The following is a 23,546-nucleotide window of genomic DNA, read 5'->3' on the forward strand; positions in this document are numbered from 1 at the left end:
AACGGAATTTCAAAATTTGAATTTTAGTTGTTAAAAAAATTTTCGAGAAAAATTCGTAATTTCGTGAATTATTGTGTTTTAGTGGTTTAGATGCTTTATTACAGTGATATTTAATAATAAATAGTGAAAGTGTAATACTAACCGGCATTCTGAAGTAAATTTGATGAAATACAAAGTGAGTACAGCTATTTATTCCATGAATTAGAAAATTTGTTTACAATTTTTACGTAATACGTAGAAAATTACGTACGTAACTGCTTATTTGAATTTGAAATGACCGTTAGTAAATAATATTTTGGTACAATTCTTCAATTCTTTTATTTCCCATTTTTCTACATGAATTAACAAATTTCAAAATTTATTTTACCTACTTAAATACTGAATTAAAATTTATTTATTACTTAGAGTATTTTTCCTTAACAACCAGAAAAGTTGTGCTCGAAATACACAACATGAGTTGAGTTGTTAAGGAACTTTTTGGTGAATCTGTTAATGCTTCAAATTATCCAGAAACTTCATTTTATAGAAAAATTATTTAAAAGCTACATACATTATATTTAAGCTGCTCCAATCTTAAGACATTAATGAAGGGTGATGAACAATTTTTTTTTATTAATGGAATGTGAATTGCTTATGAATTAATAGAAACATCTTTTTAATAATTGTTGATTTGGTTCCTTTTCCTTACTATTCTTTGGTTCAGTTTGTGGATGAAATTGACAATTTTGTTTAAATGTCATTAACATTAGTTCCACTCAAGTCATTTTGTTAATGTTGTGCTAGTTGTTGTCTTCGTTATTGACGGATGTCAAATGCGATTTCTTGCATCTCGATATTTTGCATTTCCATTACAACCACGTGACTTATTGAGATGACATGTTAGCAATTGCTTGTATGCTTGACGATATTCTGTAAGTGAAATTATGAAACGGGAACAATCTTTACAAATTCATTTTTTCAAGGCATTATCATCTTACCAGAGCTCATAACAACATAGATTATTGGATTTATGCATGGCGTTAAATAAATCAAGAGATAAGAAGTTATGAATACAAAGTTTACATCAGCAATTGAACGCGCGATTTTTGTTAGCGTTATGGGTAAATAGCATGTCAGAAATGAAATGAATATTACGAGTATCATCTTTAAGAGTCGTCGATCTTTGGCTGACATTCGAGCAGCACCGTACAATATTGATGCTCCTGACGTATTTGCCAATGACTTTTTTCTTGTCGGTAAATCTTTCGATGGCGATTCAGCCTTGATTTTCTTCTGTTTCACCTTCGTCGGTGATTTCGGCTTTTTCGATTTTCTGGAAGGGATATTTTTAAGGAATTGTTAATTATTTGTGCTTAGAACTACCTAATTTGATAAGACTATAAATTCCCTTACTTTTTCTTTGGTGTCTCTTCGTATGGCAGCTCGATTCCCGATGAGCTACTTGATGGCTCGGGTACTGACAATAAATGATGGGCCATATTGTTCTGTTTTAATCAAGAATAAAATATAATTAAATATTGATGCGTAATTAACATTGTTTTATCACGGACAAATGAGCGTCAATGTCCAACCAGATTCAATTCAGGTGATTAACAGAAATAAACACACAAAAAAAAATCTGAATGATTAATTATTGTGAAAATAGCACAATGGTTAAATGAAACGTGACATGATTATCGACCACATGATTGAAATGTATTTACTCTTTGTTGATGTGTAGCCACAATACATGAATGAATGTGCTGTTAACATCTGATTGCTCATTTTAATTTATGTCCTTTTAATTTTTACAATGTTAAGGCCTTACCTGTTCTAATGACACTGTACTGTCCTCAACAGCCGAGTCCACTCCCATGTCATGAGAATTTCTCTGTCCTCGTGTCTGCATATTTGTTCCCACGTTATTGTGTATCAATTCATCTTTATTATTAATTGAATTAAATTGTCGCTGTTCATTTTCTAATGAGATAATTGTCGTCGATAGGGTTGTCGGTGATGTTGGTGGCGATGCAAAAATGACTGGAATTTCCTCAATTTGAACACTCTTTCGTTGCAATTGTGATAAAGTTGGCGGCAAATCGCTCTCACAACTTGTGTCGATGAACTTTAATTCATCAGTTTTTGATTTCATTAAACTCCTACGAATGTGGACATTACTATTGATTTTCGGTTCCTCAATTGATTTACCCTCATCAATTTTCCCATTGCAATCGTCAATTTCAATTGATGGTCTTTGCTGCTTCAGATTTGATACTGGCTTTTGAGGTATTGGGCATGGAGAGTTTTTATTTGCAATCATATGATTGTTGGTCATCCGAATCGATCCATTTGTTTTCGGTATCTCATGTGTCTTCATAGCCGTTTTTCGGACAATATAAAAAATACTTGCGTAACATAAAACTGCAAATAGACATGGTTGAACACAAAAAAAAAAATTGATGGATTTTAATTTATTTTATTTTTTTGTTCAAGCAGGGATTATAATTCAACAAACCTATCGCTAAGCATGGCAGTATAAATGCCATGATGAACAGAAACTCTTTGGGAGACTTTCCTATTATTTAAAGAGAGAATAAAAAGATTATCAAAAAAATATTAAGCTCATATAACAAAAGGATATGACAAAAATGAAAAGAGGGCATTGGCTATCAAATATATTTATTGAATAGGGGTCGATGGGATACTACGTAGAGCTTAAATCACAATTGTGACTTCAAACATCAAAACTAGCTCTCACAATGTACTAGTAAGCGTTACGTTATATCCAAAATGATCCCAAAGGGTAAGAAAGTGGAAATAAAATTTATGACTTCATCCACTCAATATTTTCTTTAAATGCTCACAATATTACGATAAATAAAATTTATTGGACAGTGAAAAAAAAGTATCTCAAGTAGCAATCATTAATGTCATGTACAAATGACGAGGAAATGACCGGATTTTTCATATGTTAACAATACTTTACCATTGACCGGAAGGATACTACATGAGCTTATAGCCGTATCCATGCCGAATTTGCCCCACTTTCCACGCCATGTTTGTATCAATGTACCGAATGCACACAACCATGTAAGTGAGACCATTAATGTTAACCATCGACGTCTGTAAATTCTGTTGGAATTAAAATAGAGAGGGGAAAAACATGAGCAAAAGAAAAATTGACAAAAAATAAGATTAATGATAAACACTCTGCCAAAAGATTGATGTTGCTGCTTTCAGTCTATTCTTTCCGTTTCCGTAATAACAAAAGAAGAAGAAGAAAAATGAAAGGATAGAGCAAAAGGAGAGAATGAAAGAATTTTCCGCTATTTTTCCGCTCCAGATTTATTCCTTAGAGAGTCATGAACAATCAGTTTGTTTTGGTTTCTTTTCTGTTGAATGGGAACATCCCTTCCAATCAGATAGTTCGATTGAATATTAAGTCTTTTGTTATTAAACGATGGAAACAAATTTTTCGGATTAATCGATGTCTTAATCTAGTTCTTGATTGAGTAGTTTGATTTAAGGAAGAACGATGAACTTTGGTATGCAATTTATAAGCTTTTTTGACGATTGATCTTCAGCTTGCTAGATTTTTTGAGAATTTTATTGCAGGAGCGTAGTTTGGATGGTCAAGTCCACCACTCCTCTTCGGGAGGTCCTCAATATTCTTATTCTACCTACACCCCTGCAATCCATCAGTATCAACTTCCCCAGATTGAAGGAAAAACAATAAATTTTTAATCAATTTCCTCCCATTGATACTTCCATATAAGCTTTTATCATCCGTCAATCAAGCGACAGGACAAAGTGTCAATAAGCTCAATTTACTCAATAGTTTGTTCTAAAAATAAACCACTCAGCGAATCGAGTAAAATCTAGTTTAATAAATCCATGTGACTCATTCAGGAAATTAGTATGAACTGCTGTAACATGGAAATTCAATTTCTATCCACATTACATAATTCCATTGCCAGTTATAATCCAAGAATTTATATAAACGTATTTTCGAAGAAATTTTCACTGTGGTTTCCTTTTTCATGAAATTGAGACAATCTTGATGATGCATAAATTTGTAGGAATCATAAAATCCGATGACTTTATGTAATGCATGGAGACAGAATGAACTTATCTTGAGATTGCATTGTTAAGAGTAACGAGTAGGATACAATATACAAAATTAAATTCCGTTTAATGTAAGAAGTGTTTGTGTCACTACATGTGATAAAACTCTGATTAGCTTGGTATGAATTATGTAAATTGGATAATAATGTGTAGCATATGACATGTGCTAAACTTTATTGTAGACTATCATTATAATCAACAATATTCCTACACATTTGTTATCCTCTATTTCAATGCACTTGCAAAAAATGTGAAACTGACCTATCCCACACTCATCGAGCTATTGACACATGTCTTATTCATTCTGTGTAGATGAATAGGTGTTTATTTATCTAGCACTATTTTATATAATAATATTAATTTTGTGCGTTCAACTTTTTTATTTCTTGATCTATATATCATTAAATATGTGTGTGGCAATAAGGAATAAATAGTTCATTGAGTAAGAAAGAGAAGGAATCTGATTTTTCATGACACATGTGCTGCACATTTTCATTTGTACGCAATTCTCGGATATAAAAAAATCAAATATTATTATTTTTGAATTGAGTTATAAAGTAAATTTACAGATCGTCTGTAAAAAGTCCAATTTATGGACGATTTACATAGAAAATATTTAATTACACGATGACTACTAACTTGATATAAAAATAGATCTATGAGCAGCAACAGAGCAATATATAGTCGTTATAGATCTATACTAGATGCATGTCTGTATACTTTTGGTCAAAGTTCTCGACCTCCGAAATACTTGGTTTATCTATGCAAAGCTCATACATCCAGTTAACAAATAGAATGAATCCATACATACCTAGGATAAATTCGAGGATGTCCAATCATGATGTAACGATTTATAGTTATTGTTAGTATTGTAAACAATGATACAGCAACCAATCCATATCGAAGTACGGGAAATAAACGGCACATAATCTCACCTATAACGAGATGTTTTTAAAATTCACATGAGTCGTAACGTTTTGGTGACAAAGTATGATATAGTGAAGTGGATTACGATTGCTATTTGGATTGTAGGAAGCTTAAAAAGTTGTATGATGCTCTACTACATCACACGTATTGAAATCACGTATTATTAAAAAGTTGTGAAGTATTGCATTGATGCTTGAAATTATATTGAGGAAGTAAAAATCAAAGGAATCAAAAATAGAATTTTCTTGCTGAACATTAAATATATTTCTAAAACTGTGCCATCTGGATATTTCAATATTCTAGAATCAATTTAGTATATTCATCTTCAATGATCGAAAAAGTTCAGCAAACCTTTCCTGAAAAGCTTTCACAATGAAGATAACTTAATTCTTTTAGAAAATCATCATATCATACTCAATAATATGTTTCATTCATCTTGGCATGAAGAATATGAATACAAAAAAATAACTTTGTAATACTGTATGTATATCCTCAATATCGAGCATAGAATAATATAATAATCAAACTCAACTCACCATGAACCCATTCTCTATAGTAAAATGTTGTTGCCGCAAGTGGTAAATTGAAGCAACAAAAGAGCAAATCTGAGCCTGTAATTGAAAAAGAAAAAATCTTATATTGATACTACAAAAGACTTTAGGGACTAGGAAATGCCTGGTGGTATGCTCATCGAGATAGCTTTTTATTGGTCTCTATGGACTTTACCAGTTGGAATGGAGATTTACTTACATGATAAATTTATGATAAACACCGCTGTGGCATTTCGAACCTGAAAAGAAGAGAAGAAAGGATGCTTTAGTAGTCAAGATCAAAATCCTTTAAAATTTATTTTTCACATGCTTTTAAAGCTCTTGAAAGGAACAATAAGAATTATTAATAGAATTAATCCTTTCAATGTCACTGGAAATTGCTTTGACTAATGGAATCAAAATGAAACTTTATTCATTTTGCCTCTTTAAACTCTCTTCGACTAATCTTCCTATGGATACTTTTATTCCAATTACTCATTTCGAGAAGCACTACAGTGTTATATTGTTAGACTGTAAAAGCATTATGCAGACTTCCTATAAATCCGCTCTCATCGTACTTTTATAAAATTGAATCTTTATGTATTTCGATAGCAGTGCAAGAAAGGAATTAAGTGTTAAGTTTATTGTTATTATAACAATGTAAATTTAAAGGATTGTGATGATATGAAAGCTGTAAAAATTTCAAGGAGAATTCAAAAGGCGCCATCATTTCTTTAATGTTATCGATGAGGCAATGCAAAGGATGTCACAGTAAATTTCTTCTGTATTGGATATAATTTTGAAGTAATAAATTTGAATTTTAAAGAGGCATTCATAGAATGATCAAGAAAAATTTTGGGGTTGAATCAACCTTAATAAAATTTATAGCTTGTGACTCAGCAGGATATAAGCGAAAATTGTTCATATGCTGTGTGAATAATTGTACTCAATATTCAAAATGCTTTAATATGTTTCCATTAAATTCAGAGCATAACTAATGTAAACATATATTAACAATGAAGAGTGCCACTTTAGCTGTCGCAATTTGTCAAATGAGACGCGCCTTAATTGGATGTGAAAAAATAAACATAAATAAAAATAGCAATAACAAGAGCTATGATAATATTAAGCGTATAACAATATCTATTAAAAGCTTTTTTGCGTTCTAAATTTTTAAGAGTTTTGTTGGTGGTTCTAGTGAGGATTCTCGGAAAAAAGTCATATGCATGCTTCGTTGGAAATTGTCCTTACGAATGGCGCATCAATGCCAAGATGGGCTTCATGGGTTTATGTTATTAAAAGTTTAAATTTTTGGTCTATGGATATCCATAGAACACTGAAATTGACATAATAGATGAACTGCCTGATTGAAGCTTAAAATTGCTCATATCACTGGATGAAACCATAAAATTAGTTTCCCACAAAACCTCACATTTTCCTTAATGCCAGACTCTTAACTGCAGATTTTCACTCGCTTATAAGCATGAAAAATAACTAGTTTCTCGCCCAAAATATGAAAGGAATTTATATTTAGTGCTTAATAATGAAATTTTTCATTTTACTATCTTGATGCTCAGCATATTTTTCTCAAAATCTTCATGACAGCATGAAAAATTCCTTTTAAAAAAACACACAAGAAAAAATTAATAATTGTACACAAAAAGTTTGTCCTAGATTTTATTATATCACACAAAAGGCATCATGAGACAATAGTATGTTCTCATAGCTACAGAAAAAAGTGATTTTGATAGATTTATTGTTAAGCTTTTTAGATTATTCTTGAACAAACATATTCCACATATTTCACTTTCTATTATTCAGATGAAAAAACTTTTATTTGATGATACTGTTGCTGTGTATACAAAAACATGTCAAATAAATTTGCATTTTGCAAACTTTAAATTGATTTTAAAATCCATGCTTTATTGGGACATAGTTGTGACATAATGTTTTTGACATTAAGGACTTTAAATGTGTTTACAAAAGGTAATGCAATTAATAGCTCAGGGCTTTTATGACTTCTGTTGACTTTGTGATACCAGAAGGCATTCAAATACTTCCTGGATTTATTGAATGTAACACAACTCAAACGTGATCAAGAGAAGTAGAGCGGCGATTAAATTCTATTAATTTCTTATGTAAATTGCTCTTGTATGTTAATTGCTCTACTTTTTACAAGGATGAATATTTTATTTGTTTTAAAAAAGTTGTAACTGAAGCTGCACATGGAAAATCGGATTTTCAAAATCCCTTAACTAAATAATCGCAATGGATTACTTACCTTTTTACATCTGGCCAGTGCTATAATTGTACAGAGATTTCCAGGTATTCCAAGTAGCATAAAAAGGACGCAACATACTGATGCAAAATATAACAAAACAGGTGAAATGCCTTTAAATAAATTCTCATATGGATGTTCTGGAAATAAATTTAAAACTTTAGAGATAATTGAATTGTGTAAATTGCTGTTGCTGATAATGTTTTGCCATTGGCAGTTAATAATCCTTGAAACTTACTTGTGATATTAATTGCCGGTGATATATGGATGGTATGGTTGCTATAGTCCTCGTGTGCTTCATAATCATTAAATGGATTAAAATCCATTTTTGGCAGCTTTACTTCCGAAGGATTTCTTTGTGATGAATAAGTTTAAAATTGTAACATGTCTTATTTTACTAAACTTTTCTTCTTACATCGTTGCTTGTTAACACTTTTCACACTCTGATTTAATCATTATATAGTTTACGAGGTTGCAAAGTTGTTATGAAATGTTCAAGATTATTTAAACTTGTAACTTAATTTATTTTTCACAAAAAAGACATTTTCACTCCCTCTTTGTATTCATTTTTACTCAGTTCCTTCCTCGAAAGTAGAATGCTGCAGAATTTTCAATGAGAAAAAAAATACAATATAAATTTTTATATAAATTTCAGGTTGCTGACAGGAATGGAATATTTCATACAATTTAATTTTAAATTTTAAAGCACTCCAATTCATTGCTTGAAATTACTGCAGAAAATTTGATATATTTTGTGAATTAATCCTCGTTAGTCTTGTATTAAATTTGACTCAACAATATCGTATTTTATTGGAGATTTTAGTAGTAAAATAGCAACATTTGATTTCTCATATCCAACATCTGTTAAAATATTATTTTGGCTATGATGTAAAATCAATACAGACATCAAATATTCGTCACTAAATTCCCAGTTCAAGGCGATATCATTCATGAAAAAATCTCAGATAAATAGGTTAGTAATAAAGTTAATATTCTCATGTCTATAATATTGAGCCGACCACGCAAAAAAATTTCAGCCCAAACAATCTCTTCTTGCCTAATGAATGATAATGAAAGACAACGTCGCGTGTAATTTCGGAAGGAAGTGTGTGTTAAATCACAAAAAAAGCTTTTTATAGACAATAAATGAACGTCTGAAGTGACGTTTAATAGCAACATTTGCGGTATTTCATTCATCATCTTACGTATTTTCTTTTATTGCTTAAAATTCTGTGGACATAAGCTTTTTATTTTACGATCTGAAAAATTGCTACAACGTAGAGACGAATTTTTCACTTTTTTTTTACTCAGCGGAAATGTACTTTAATGTTGATCTAGATTTTATGCTTCATAGCGATGAAAGGATAGAAGATGTAAGGAAAAATGATGATTGTTATTTTATTAAAGATAGATGAAGATGTTTTGCTTATTTTGTGAAGATATATTACATATTTTTTTAAAGGTTTAAGATAGATTTTGCTATCTTGGGAATCTAGTTCCTATATGACATTAAAATGTTGTGGATAATTTGTAATCAGTTGTCATGTCGACAACATTATTCGTAGTGATCGCTCATGATCACTTGAGTGGCTTTATCAAGCTAACTACAAAGATTCTTCTATAAATTGCTTGAAGTAGTGTAGAGTCAATTTTCCTCAACATTGACCTTAAGCTAAATAAAGACGCAAAACTGAGCATCGGAAAAATTTCCTCAAATAAAATTTGCCACATCATCAAACAATTTACCTCCTCTTCCATGTCGACAAATTTTTAAACTAGTGTTCCACCCTCTTAAACTAAATTGATGAGTTTTCATCATCTCATTAATGTCGTTTATAAATTGCATCATTAGTGTTACATAAAGTTGTTATATTTACTACATTAAGACAGATTTTATACTTTAGCAACTCAACCGTCCTTTCCGCTTTGTCATGTCTTCTTCATCGAAGTACAATGTGTCTGTATCTAATTGAATTCATCCAGTATATCTAGTGTAGTAAAGTATCTATGGATCTTGTTTTGTAATTTATATGAAAATCCTTTACTCCCTTCTTTTAAAACCACCAGACAAAAAAGATAAAGATATTCTTTTCATATAAAAAATTGAGTAAAATTTATGGCCATGAAAAATGCTTTTGTAAATGGATCTTCCTTTTTTCATTCAATTTAAAGCCTTTTTTGTCCGTTCGAAAGTAATAAAAGCTGTCTCATTTTTCTTCGGACGCTAATATGAGACGAGAGTGCATCTTTTGTGGAAAATTCAATTTTATATTGAGTTCTGGTTGAGCTATAACTCTGTTCCTAAGAAAATTTGTATTTTATGATGGAAATAAAAATCATCTTTGTTATAGTTCATGATGGATATACTTTAAAAATCATATGATCACTGCACTTGTAACTAAAGAGTAAAATATGAATTTTTCTAATTTACGGCGATTTTCTTTCAAAGAGTTTCATCCACAAATGCCGAAAAATTTTGAGAAATAATAATATTTGCACGTTTTTTTCATTTCTCCTTTGTTGCACGCCAACTCATAAGCATCTGGAATGTAAATAAAATAGCCTTCTTCTCTTTCCTTTTCACAGTTTGATAGAAAAGATTTCCAATTTAAATTTCTTTAGCTAATGTTATTCGATACGATCCCTCCTTTGCTTAATTAGATGGAAAGAATTTCACACTTATTGACGAAGTCGTTTAAATATGTATACATATATCACAGTGTTTGTGATTTCATAGCTGGTCTTTATTTACGACTCATTTTTACTGTTGAAAATGAAAATGTAATTAATGATCCATTTTTAGATCATATGGGATGAGTGAGATGAAAATTTTTTTCAATGTCTAGGTAGCTACACCAAAAATGAAAATTGAGTAATAAAAATTAAAGTGAGGTTGTTGTTCCAATCTGCCATGTGTTGATTAACGATTGATTTGTGTTATTTAATCGCTGTACGGTGTTTTGTAGATATTCAATACATATGTTTTGTTATTGATGAGATGATTTATGTCTATGAACACCTTTGACCTCGCGTTTATTCCTATCAATTTATGGATTATTTTTATAATGATTAGCATTTTTGTTGATATTTTGATTACTTTATTTAAAATATTTCCGCTGAGCTTATGTGATGTTTGATGACGTTATCGTACGGGACAATATACATTGATATTGACAATTGATTTTGTATGATCAACAATATGATTATCAAATTTAGGTTACGTTTATTTAAGGCTCTAATTCAGTGGTAAGCAACTTGTGTGCTAGTGCGGTTTCAGTTGAAGTTTACAACCAAGATGGGCTACAACTAATAAAAGGTTGTCCAGATTGATCTAGTTCGATTATTTTAAAGACATACAAACTGTTTGAGAATCTAGCCATATTTCAACTTATTAAACCGTTCTCTAGTTTAATTTAAGATAAAAGCCAAACAGTATAGACGTTTGGTTAGTCTCATGGTCTAATTAAGAATCTCACAGATGTTCAATTCACAAACTACACTATGTATTCATAAAAAGATCATTTACTTGTTTATTATAAATACGGCAAACATCAAAAACAAAAATAAGCCTTTCTAGAATCCTCTTCCTGTGTAATCAACTTAGTAGTGTGAAAGTAACTGGAACTTACTATTGACGCGTTCAAAAATCCAGATAGATTCTCTTTGGAAAAAAAATTATTATTTTTCCACTTTACTTTGAACGTTCTAAAAATAAATTTTTGAACCTGAGTTTTCCTCATCTTGATTTTCTCATTGTACATAAATTTTTCTTTGATAAAATCCAGAATCACTACACGCAACTAAGAAGATTGAAAATTTAAATCAATGAGATGAAATGGAAATTGAATTTTAATTTTCTTCTTCTCTTCCTTTGTTTCTTGGCTCTTTTGTCGGACGGACGAGATGAGAAAAAAAAGTTTAATCTGATTATTTGCATGCAAATTTAAGACACTTCACTTTAAGTTCTCAATGGTCAGTGAATTGTACTTTGCAACATCTGACCTCTTCATGAATGAAAATGAAATCATTTCGAGAATCTCATGTGATTACTATCTTTAAAATGACTTCCGAAAAATTTTCCTTTCGTTTCCTTAAAGTAATTTATCCATTGATGTCTGTTAGCAGAGTTCGTTGAATGAAATTCAATTTATTCAATATGGTAAAGCTGTTGGCAGCAAGCTTCGTAGAATTTAGTGTATTGTGCCACACTTCTTCAAATGATTTAAGTAAGTCTTTATTTCCTTTATAAATTTATAGTGAATTTTGTGGGATTTCTGAGAAAAAAATTTATGCCTTTAATGTCATGCAGAGAATGAAAAGTTGGTCACTTCTGCATAATGTTCTTTGACTGAAAAGTGATACTACAAATTCTACGTAAATGTTTACAATTATTGTGCTACAAAGCTAGTTATTTTTCCTTTTCTTATCTTCAACTAGTTTCAGTGAATCTGCTTCCTTTATGCATGATTTTCTTTTTCCTTGGAAAATTAATTTTATAGCATTAAGTACGGAGCCGAAACTTACAACTAAAGGAGGCTTCAATTTGAAATAATATAAAATGTTCGTGTGCTGTTAAGGTTCACTCTTGCTTTTTTATCAAATTATTGTAAGGTCAATAAACTTTTTATATCGCATTGCGAAATGCGAGAGGAAATGAGCCTTGAGTGGCTGATATTTGTAGGCACTTGAGTGAGTTGTATGTATAAAGTGTGGAACATTATGTTTTATGCTAATTAAAACATCATTTGGAGAAGATGTGAATGCCAATTTCACTAACTTAATTGCCGTGAAACTTTATTAAATGGGAAATTCTTTTGAAAATCAAAATACAGTCGAATTACTTCCATTGAACAGTTAATATAAACTTGATAGGAATTTCGAAGTTATTTTGTATCTTTGCTCAAGGAAAAATTCCAAGCAATAAATTAAAATTTAATATAAATTGTTAGTGAAATGCTTAATATCGACAGAAATGTAATTCACACAAAAGTCCTTAAATTCAGTCATAGAAAAACCAAAATTTAATGTTATTTTCATTTGATGAGCAATAAAATAATGTGGGAATGCATGCCGTCTTAAACTTTTAATTACCTAATTTAAATTCAAAAGTAACAGATGAAAGAACAAATGGAAATTTGAAAAGTAGTTCGCACGTGTCATAATTCACGGTTGATGGAAAAATATGAAGGAATGAATTTGTGACATAGTTTTGAGTAGTCTTGAATAAATTAACTAGGAATGAACAGTCATAGTGGAAGTAAAATATGATGAATTACGACAGTGCGTTTAGTAAAGACGTGTCAATGAACTGCCTGACTTTTTAAGAAGTTTGTCATAATTTTTGTGTCTTATTTTTCTCAAGCATGTACAATTTTCTTGCCTGCTGTCAAAGAATCAAAGAAAACCGAAAGAAAAAAAATAATTTTCCATAACACACAAAAATGAAAATCGTGTGATGTAAAAACACACAGTAAAAAATGAGGAACAAACTAGATGAAGACGATGAGTATGGAAATAATATTTTAATCAGGACAGGTGCGCATATTTTGAGACATTGAAGACTAGTTTTGTCCAAATGGGGCACCGAAGCACAATAATGAGCCGACAAGCTTGGAAAACACGGTTCTAGGATATTAGCTTATCAAAGATACGGCTTGGCTATCTTTATGCCTTAAATTAGGACCTTAAATCTCTTAACTCCATTTTTAGTCTTAAGAAGCAACAAAAAGGCACCTTAGTCACAGCTTCTGTTAGAACTTCTATTCATCAATCAAAATGCTTCTAAACTTTACACTTCCTTCCCTAAAGACAGGCTCTAAATGAGAGGAAAATCACCATAGACGATAAAATATTTTTTCTCTTCACACACGATAGAAAAACAGAAGCGCTGAATTTTTGGCGTTAAAATTTTTTTTATAATTTTCCAATTAATGGTAAAGTAAATATTTGTGTTACAGCTTTTTTTTTAGTCTTCAAATTGAATATCAAAATATTGTGATGGCTTAACGAGATGTGCGTTCTGTAACACGCGGAATTTGAGTTAAAGTGCGATAAAAAATTATTTAAATTTTTCTCTGTTGGGTGATTTTCACACACAGATAAGTACTTATCAATATCGTTAATATTAATAGGTCTCCCAATGTGAAAGTTATGCTCTTAAAATTCGAATGAAAACACATTCAATTGCTCGAAAGAGAATATTCTCATTTTTCTGCTATAAACAAACAGTTTTGATCTTGTTTTTCACAAAATGATTAGCAATCTAAATGGTCTTTATTGAAAACTTTTATTTGATACATCTCCAATTTAACGCCAATTCAAATTGAATTTCCAATTCACGTGAAGTGGATTTAAAATAATGTTATTGAGACTTCCAGCCCAGCCTTTGTAAGTACGTGGGAAAAAACAGTTTTTATTTGCAAACTTTTGGGTTTATTTTTTCATTTAAATTTTTTTGACTGAAAATGACGTAAGAATGCTTTTTTGAGGATATTTCATAATTATTGACGTACTCGTGAATGCTCTCATCCTCATGACGAGAGGAGTCGTCTCAAACGTGATATGCAATTTTGCCTATAATTTAATTTAAGAACTATTAATGAATTGATTATCTACATGATCTTCATGATTCACAATTGCTTGAAAAACCAGAAAACGGATGAAACCTTTATCGACATTTGAATCTACAAATACATAAACTATTAATGTTATTGGCAGTTGTAAATGAACTGTAATCTGGATAATTATAAAAACTATTTTTGCACGTTTTCCTAAATTTCATTCTCAATTATTATAATGAGGTCGTAATTGAATTATAAATGATGCTTGATCTGGAAAATCAAAGCAATCGATAGTTTTGAATATAATTTTCAGTAGATATTTCCAACTAACATTCTAATTAGTTTTCATTATTATTGCAATTCATTAATAGTTTCTATAAATACTCTTACTATTTTCAAGAACATGTGAGAGGAATATTTAGTTTCAGTTTATATGGTCTAGCACAGTTGCTCTCAAATTTTGTGACGCGGTATTCATTCGCGGTATGACGCGGTATGGGTTTGTTGAATAAATTGTGGTTTTTTGAAAATTTTGACGAAATTTGATTATTTATTAGATTAAAAATTGGGGTTTGCCCAAGAACATATCTAAAATGCAATAAATGCAACCCTGGGCTAAAATGCACTAGAAAATGTGCCGCGGCACACAACTTTAGCACACTTCTTTCTAGAGTTCATTTAAAATTTTTTGAAAAATTTCTCACAATAAATTTTCTTTTTGGATCCATAATATAAATAATTTCCTCTATAAGCACAACTTTTTCTATATATTTTTAGGATGCCTGTTATTGAGATTTTTACTGAAAGAATATTTTTTTGTATTTCGGGAAAAGTAGTACAAACGCTTACATTCAAGGCTGCATTATGAACTATCGCAATTGACTTTGCGGTTTGCTTAGAAATTTGTAATCGTTAGGAGAAAATTAATTGTAAACTCACTGGTATATCAAGTTTCAAGTGAAAAACTAGGAAGCAATTTTCAGCTTTAATTAAATTACTTGAGTTTGAAATTATTTCAGTAGTTAAACAACCACTAACTAACGAGCACTGCAAATTGTTGTGAACTTTTTGATGAAAACAAAAAAAAAAACTTTTTCCTGGACTGTGTGTGCTTCTGACTCTATTTATTTAGGAAGCTAAAAATAATTGATAAAAATGACACCGGAAATAATCGCACATGACGTAATTTCATTTTAATATTCTAATTAATTAGAATTTATTTTCATGATTGAAAGCGGACCGCAATTAATCTAATTGGATGAAGTTATTTTTTTGTTACTGGATGAACAGTATCAAATGATTTGGAAAATATTTGTTAAGGATGAGCAAATAAAACAGCAAATTTATTAAATTGAAAATGGTTCTGCAGCTGAACAATGCCTTGCATGTACATACATGCTATAATCTTGAATTTATGAAGACATTTGTAGAAGTCGAGAGCAATAGAATCTTTCAGAACTGCATTTTACAACCAAAACATTTTGACTAAGTCAATGTAGTAAATTTTGTCGAAAAGCTAGTTCAGTGATGGGCAATCTGTGTGTTGCGGTACACTAGTGTAAACCGTATGCCGGACAGTTTCGGTCGAGGCCTACCACCATGGTGTGCCGCGACATGAAAAAGATTGCCCACCACTGAACTAACTTCACATCTCATTCCTAATCCATATAACAATCCGAAAAGCTTTTCTATGCATAATTGAATATTTATTGACTATATGCAAAAAGTTTACATCGTAAATTTATCCTATTTTATCACAGATAAACAAAAAAAAAATTGTAATAAAATTAAGTGACCATAGAACACACATAGACAGGACTATTTGGAATGTCTCTATAAATAATATTAGGTTCATTAAATTATGTGAACTGTGTGGTGTGTCCAATTAATTATCATTACAAGATTATGATGGATAGATTACGCAGCACATAAAAGTCACAAAAAATTAGCACAAGCGTTTGTTGTGACATAAAAAAAATTGTTGTCTTTATGATTTTTGGAATCAAATAAATTTTTTTATGAGCTTCAAGCATGAGGATTTGATAATAAACTCATGAATAAATTATGACCGGCTAGTCGATGACCTCTTATAACAAACAAGCCGTTATGAATTTTGAATGATTTGATTGGATTAGGTCAGTGGTTGCTAAATATTTGGCGTATAGAAATTTGGGGGTGAGAAAGAATTTTCAGAATGAGTTAAAGGAGTGTGAATAAGCATTTTGGAGACCTTCTTATAGAAAATCCTGAAAATTTTGATTGAAGGCCCATCCTACAAGCACCTTTGATCGGCGGCGTACTTCTGAGACAACTGATTCATTTCAAATTTTCTGAACCTTATCAATCGGCGATTAATCTGAATATCCTTGAACTCAGTAGCGTATTCTGAAGTTTGACCTCACAGCCCGTCCTTAAAATAGGGGAGGGGGGCAATTTTTTGACAAAAAGATGTTTAAATGTTGAAATATCCTCTAAGGATTTTGACTCTTTAATCTTTTTCATCTCTGAATCATTATGGCACGCAGTTTACCAGACACTACACAACATAACTATTAATATGTGGGATAAATTGCAGCGACGAAAGACAATTTTCAGCTTTATTTTTATTTATATTTTGGTACACATAAAAGACAAAATGTCTCACTTAATGAAAATAACGGTGAAAAAGCGAAACTTTATTAAATTTTCTCGGAAAATTGAATTGTCACCTTTATATCATACACGAATGAACAGTAAAATAATAAATATTAAATTTTCTCTGATTTCAGAATTTTTCCACGTATTAAAACAACAAGCGTTTATCACCTTTTCATAAATTTTTATTTTGATTTGTCGGCAACGATTCACTATGATGTTAAATTGTTCACTGAATAATTTTTACATTTAATGAAATTGTCAAAACATTTCACTGATTTATTCTATACTTCATTGAATATTTTTTATATGCAATACACAAGACACATTCAAAGGAATCACATTAACTTTTGTTTTATCTCATGTCATAAATAGTGCATGTTGTATGACTTCATATGAGTAATAAAAAATGCTTCACAAATATTTATAGCTTGATAAGAACAATTTTTGTTCCTATATTGATTGAGAGATTCTTAATTCAATTCCGCGCTCGCTTATCAATCGACTCGAACAATTTATTTCAATAATTTTTTTCAACACAATTAAAAATAATTCAACACTGATTAGAATATATTCTGACTTGTAACTGATCTAAAGTACGTTTGCATGGCACGAAATCAAAGCTGCAACTGATGTGAAGTCGTGATGTGAATAAATGTGAAGAAAAATTCATTTTCGAACAGAAAACAAAAATTCTCTTCTCAATTTTCTTTTCTCACGCCGCGAGTCAATACTCAGCACTCTCTCAATTATCAGCTGATATTTTGAAAAATGAAAATAAAAACGGCAATTGTATGAATACCGAAGCACGTGGTGATGCATAAAATTGCATGCTGACTCGCTCCAAATGAGTCCATTGCGCATGTTTGTATGAGAATCTTTATTCTTCTCATTAAAGCTTTACTCACGAGCTTCAAGTTAATTTATTTATATCTGTAGCTTTCGTTAGCTGTCCATATGAATGTACTGTTGATTATTTCTAATCGAACCATGACTGTAACAGTGGACATTATTTTGTAAGTGCTTCCATTCTTTGTTTTATTTCTTCAGCATAGAAAATGCTCACTGATTTGTGAATGTAACGTTTCTATTTGTTTCTTTGCAATTTTCTGCTTATTCATTTGATTTTATAAATAAGTAAGTTGCTAATTTGAAATTATAGGCTGGATTGCTGTAAAATTACTTGTGGGAAACTTGAACTTACACGAAGGCCATACATTCAACTTTATCAGCTTTAAAGGGCATTTCTTATATTGAATTTAACGTATTTGACCTTTGACAATATTTTAATTTATTGTGCATCTATCTTCATTGATTAAATTATGTAACTGATCTGAATGAAAGTCATTAAAATTTCGTTAATTTATTCAATTTAGTAAATTAATTTAAATTAGTGAGCATTAAAAGTTTAATCACATTAAATCTTCATCTTCACATAATTACCAAGATTTTTTTCTTAAAGAGTCGTAAAATATAATGAGTGCACGCAAACATGCTCAATGTCAAGAAGATTTACCGCTCCTGTAGCAAGAACTTTTTGCTTCTCACGAGTTCCTTGAACCTTACGCAATGTAAATAATTTAAACAAATTATAACTTAATGAAAATTGCAAATTTGTTCGATTCGAATTTCCTAATGCCATATGGGCTTTTCTCCATGGATGTAGATGAATTTTAAATACAGAAATTTGAGAGCAAAGGAAGTGGAAAAATTTCATTTTAAATAAGAATTTAAAGCTTTTATTACAAACATCTTCTCCTCTTACATTTAGCATATTGTAAGGATGATGAAATTTTCATTTTCTGGGTTAATCATGTAGCTGTCTTAGGGCTGTAAGTGTTTTTACTTAGCTGTAAGTATTTCAATGTTATTATTTGTGTTTCATTGAGTTTATGAATCTAATACAAACACTTCCTAGTTCCAAGATGATGTTGCATAAGATCATAAATGCGTCACATTCCCAGAAGAATTAACCATCGCTTACATCTTTTGTGCATTTTTCCAACTTTAATCGGGGGCTAATCACTTATTACGTAACTCGAAAAATCTATCGACTTTTTGTCAACCCTCCATCCCTCTTCTCATTGTTTGAGACGTAACAAAACCTCAAACAAACTCCTCAAAAGAGCGTTACGTAATAAGTGGACGATCCCTATTCATTTTCCTTAAAAATTAATGCTTATCCGACACTTGAGTCTTAAACCACGCTCATAATTTTTATGTTCATAAGAATGAAGTTTTAGAAAATTTTTATCAACTATTTTAATTCTGCTTCAAAAAGGCATGCTGAAAGTCACGAAAATAATTTAATTTTAGTTCATCATTTTTCATCCTTTCCTTCGTACATCTACAATTAAGTTATGGAAATGAGAATAAATCTGTTGATTTTTATTCTTGGCAATATTTCTTATTCCCCTATCGTTTATACAACTTGCATCACACACAGGAAGTTGAGAGCAAAACTCATAAATTCAATGTAGCGGTTAGGTACGGATGCCAAATCATTTTTTTTTCTTTTTGTTCAATGTTGTTCCTTAACTTTATAGCAAAAATATTTCATTTAATTTTTAATATCATATTCTTAATGATCTGAGTGATTCAACAGATGCAACATATGTGCTTGCATGTTATTTATCTGTATGATGTTTTCTTTCTCTGGCAATTTCGGATGTGCAGAGATTCTCATACTTAAAGATACACTAAATGTCAGCCTTTGCTTAAAATATTTCTAATTGATTGTCATAAAAGATACATTTGCCATGTCATGTTGTGGCAAATTAAATGAAATGAGACATTGTTGAGATTTAAATTCTGTAGACAATGTCGTCTGCATTAATGAAATGTAACATCGTGGATGAAATTTTTTGGATTTATTTTCTGGTGCTGGTTTTCACACAGTTGGATGAATTTGACTAATTGCAATTTTTTGAGGTTATAAGGGAACATATGTAGGATATGCCTTATACCCTAAATTATTAAATTCATGTCCAAGTCCATTAGCACAAATCATAACATGATGCACCAAAAAGTTCTCAATTCCACAAATTTAAATCTAAAATGCATCATATAAATCAGGCAGAAGCAGCATCAAATAAAACAGTAAGAAGTAATATGATAACGATCATAAATCTCACACAGTTGTTTACATGTGTTTTTCGAAATTAATTATCATCCTCCCTTTTGCATCCAAAATCCAGTCCTTTTACCGCCAAATTTTATAAAACGTTTGCTCATATGGCTTGTAATTTGATAATGTTTATGATATCAGTTCCTATGCATTATTAATAATTTTCAGTCAATTTCCAGTTAATCTGTGAATATTTTCTCTTTTCGGATTATTTCATGCCTACAAGCCATTCGTTACTGCATTTCTACATAATTTTATCGTACAATCATCAGCAGAGCTCATTATGAATCATATAAACAAGAGTTTTGCGCCACTGCCTCTCTTTTATCATGCAATCTAACTGAACTTACACATTTTTATTAAATTTGTTTATATTCCACAGAATTTTATTATATTCTCCACATTTCATTCACTAAAACTGATTACCAACATTACTAGTGACGATGACGCTACTTTATACACAAGCTTGCTTGTTTGTTTATGTTCGTTATTCATAAATCGGCATAGTGTTAATTCGTAATTGAGGAAGTTTATGTTAGGTGCATATAGTTTATGAATGAATGCACGAATGCTTGCATGTGGATGCATAAATGTGCCCTTGCTTCTCCTTTCCCATCGTAATAATTTTAAGGAAATGACTTTCTAAAGAATTTTTTTATTGACAAAGGTACTGACGTGCTTTAAATGACGTTTTATTAGCAATTAAACTAATTTATTGCGAAATAAATATAAAATGTGATTTATAACGACAGCTTTTAGAGCAGAAACTTAATTTCGATAATTGATGTTGAAATCTTTATTTTATAAATAGGAAGTGAAATTGAATTGATTTTATTAGGGAAGTTCATGATCAAATGAGACCTTTTTACGGTGGATAATCGAATTTTTTATCTGATTTACTAGATTTCTTTTTTTAAGATATCCTCTAGGTAAGTATTTGAAGTGTATCAAATTGCTATCTAGTTAGCAACTAGCAAAAGATCAGTAAGAGAACTGAGAATGCAAAAGAAGTTTATTGCCCTCAAAACATCAATAATTCAATAATATTATAATAAAATTAATATTTTGCCTGCTGATTCATAACATATTCAGTCCCCGAACTCAAAATAACGTTTGATGCAAGCAGTCAGTAAGAAGACGAAAGAAAAACTATTCATTGGAATTCCTGTCGATGTCCATGACGCACGTATTTATGCATAAATAATTTCTGCCAAAATAACAACATAAACAAAACAAAAATTATTATTTTTCATAGAAGATTATCTTTGTCATTAACAATGCAATTCATAATGTGCGCAGTAGACAATAAGCGCCTAATAAATTAGTTTTTAAATACGGTGCTGACTGAAAGTTTATGGTCTGTTAATGCCTTTTTTTATGTATTTGCAAATATTGCAAGAAATGATGAAAGACACGAAAAATAAGCCGTAACAACGCACAGCGAAATTTCTACATTGTTTGCTATTCTTGCTGAACATGGCCACTTGGCATTCATGAGTAATCATAATCACTTCTGAAGAAAGACACAGCAATAGTTGTGACAGTGTTCTGTATATTTTCTTAATTTAATTAAATGAACATAAAATTTTATGTTATGGAATAACTAAGAAAGGCATTGTAATGACGATTAGCATGAATGTTTGCAGTGCCAGAGGCGTAGCCATGAGGAGTATCTATGGTTGGAGTTGTGGGTAGTCAAACCCAATCCCTGAATACGCCACTGCTATGTCTGCTATGTCCCAAAAAATTACTTCCTATTCAATCCTCAGAGATCGTCCGAATTAGGAATATTTTTAGATCTTTTGACCTTTTCATAATGCAATATATCAACAGTAGCAAACAGCTATAATGACAGCACTAATGAACATCATTACCTACATTACATTAACATTTATCATGATTCATTCATTTGCTTAGTTAGTTACTCAATTCAGAATACATCCATTCAACATTTGTATTTCTATTGTCTAGGTATTTTTATTACAATATTATTGAATTACTAATTGTACATCATGTCTCACCGGCAATGAAATTGCAAAAAAATAAATTAATTGGAATTTACTGGATAAATAGAGATGAAATGTATGAGTAATAAGAACCTGAGAGGAGGTTAGGTAACCAACAAGATAACGTAGAAAGAGAAAAAGACATAAAAAGTTAAGAAGAAGGAAATGGTACAGCAAGTATTAAGAGAAGAGAGAATGACTCACGTGGCTGCTCTCTCAGTATTGTTGTTATTATTTATGAATCAAAAAGGTGAACGGAGATATGACTCAGTGAAGACAGATGTGACTTTATTGTTGCAAACTTTCTTAAGATTGAGGATGGCAAAAAGATACTTCCCTTCTAACCTTTTTAATAGAATTCCTCAATTTAATGCACATATTTGCAGGATAAATTACGAGTTGCAGTTTTTGCTTCTTCTTTTTTTATATTTTTTTAAGTGATTTAAATTGAGAGAAATTATTTCAAAGAATTGGGGGAGATCTGCTTCATTTTTAAAAATTATGTTTAGGCAGAAGTATTTTTTCAAATTGAATGTTTCAACAGCTTGTTGCTTCGGTTATTCGGATCATTGAGATCCAGAGCTGGGTTAAGGCAATTCGTATCTAATAACTGTTTAACGACTGTTCCCTCATGTCGAGTCTTTAACTTACAATTGCAAGGAATTTTAATAATTAGGTACGCCATTCCGCCACCGAGACATTTTAACGCACAATCCAGTCCCTGTCTGCATTCATCTAGACTATTGTTTGTCAACGAACTGCGATCACCACTGCTCACAGTATTTAAATGAGTTTATGCAATCTACACCAGACATCGCTGCTAAAATATAAATATATAGCAACTTCTCTGAATCCTGCACGTGGTTTGCAATCGCAAATCTGATGCAATAAATTTTGAGAAGACATTTTTGGTTAAAGTTGATAAGATAAAATTTTTGGGAATTTGATATTGAACTTTGTTATGAAACCTTAATTAACAAGCGTAATTCTCAGATTTTTGATGTCATAAATTATTAAAGTCATTAGGTATCTTGTCAGTTAAGAGAATTTCTCACCTTCAAGTCACATCAGTCGAACTTTTTTAATAAAAATTCTTGATAGCATCGCAAGTTCACAAATGTAAATCATTCTATAAATAAATATGTCAAGAGCACTTCATTCATTGAATCTCCATCCGTTGACAGTCACGGCACATATCTGATAATCAGCAGAAGTGAAACTTCCTTATATTTGCTGTATACATTTACTGAATTAATTCCAAATTAACTATCATGAAACACAGCAATTCTAAGAAAATGTCTTATGAATCATTCAATTTCCATTTCTTATAACTTACAACATTTTTCTTGCTCACTTATCGTTAGTCAATAAGTCTCATAA

The 23,546-nt window shown here is 30.7% G+C and overlaps 1 protein-coding gene across 3 annotated transcripts; it reads right to left on the reverse strand.

Moving 5' to 3' along the window:
* Positions 1-305: 305 nt before the first annotated feature.
* LOC139093459 (G-protein coupled receptor moody) lies at positions 306-23,405 on the reverse strand. Of its 3 annotated transcripts, none has more exons than XM_070644190.1 (12): positions 23,222-23,405; positions 8,078-8,438; positions 7,843-7,997; positions 5,782-5,821; positions 5,568-5,642; positions 4,916-5,039; positions 2,966-3,111; positions 2,495-2,554; positions 1,808-2,400; positions 1,393-1,484; positions 978-1,312; positions 306-909 (listed from the first exon to the last, which is right to left on the reverse strand). In XM_070644190.1, exons 2-12 carry the CDS (start codon positions 8,163-8,165, stop codon positions 809-811), a joined length of 1,809 nt encoding a protein of 602 aa, XP_070500291.1. In that variant the 5' UTR covers positions 8,166-8,438; positions 23,222-23,405; the 3' UTR covers positions 306-808. The 3 variants fall into 3 exon arrangements, with proteins under 3 accessions (XP_070500291.1, XP_070500292.1, XP_070500290.1); XM_070644191.1 differs by lacking the exon at positions 23,222-23,405 and adding an exon at positions 17,205-17,635 and having other exon boundaries at positions 7,843-7,979; XM_070644189.1 differs by lacking the exon at positions 23,222-23,405 and adding an exon at positions 17,205-17,635.
* Between the last annotated feature and the right edge of the window lie 141 nt (positions 23,406-23,546).

Source organism: Chironomus tepperi, unplaced genomic scaffold (assembly GCF_022539635.2).
Source record: "Chironomus tepperi strain 1889 unplaced genomic scaffold, CSIRO-AGI_Ctep_v1 contig_335, whole genome shotgun sequence".
NCBI lineage: Eukaryota > Metazoa > Arthropoda > Insecta > Diptera > Chironomidae > Chironomus > Chironomus tepperi.

What these genes read in the sequence shown, in the direction of transcription:
- LOC139093459 (XM_070644190.1), bottom strand. Translation starts at nt 8,165, where the DNA reads ATGGATTTTAATCCATTTAATGATTATGAAGCACACGAGGACTATAGC. An exon ending in GTTTATCATAAATTTATCAT is followed by an intron (nt 5,643 to 5,781) that starts GTAAGTAAATCT and finishes TTTCAATTACAG; the next exon opens with GCTCAGATTTGCTCTTTTGT. An exon ending in ACTGCCATGCTTAGCGATAG is followed by an intron (nt 2,401 to 2,494) that starts GTTTGTTGAATT and finishes GTCTATTTGCAG; the next exon opens with TTTTATGTTACGCAAGTATT.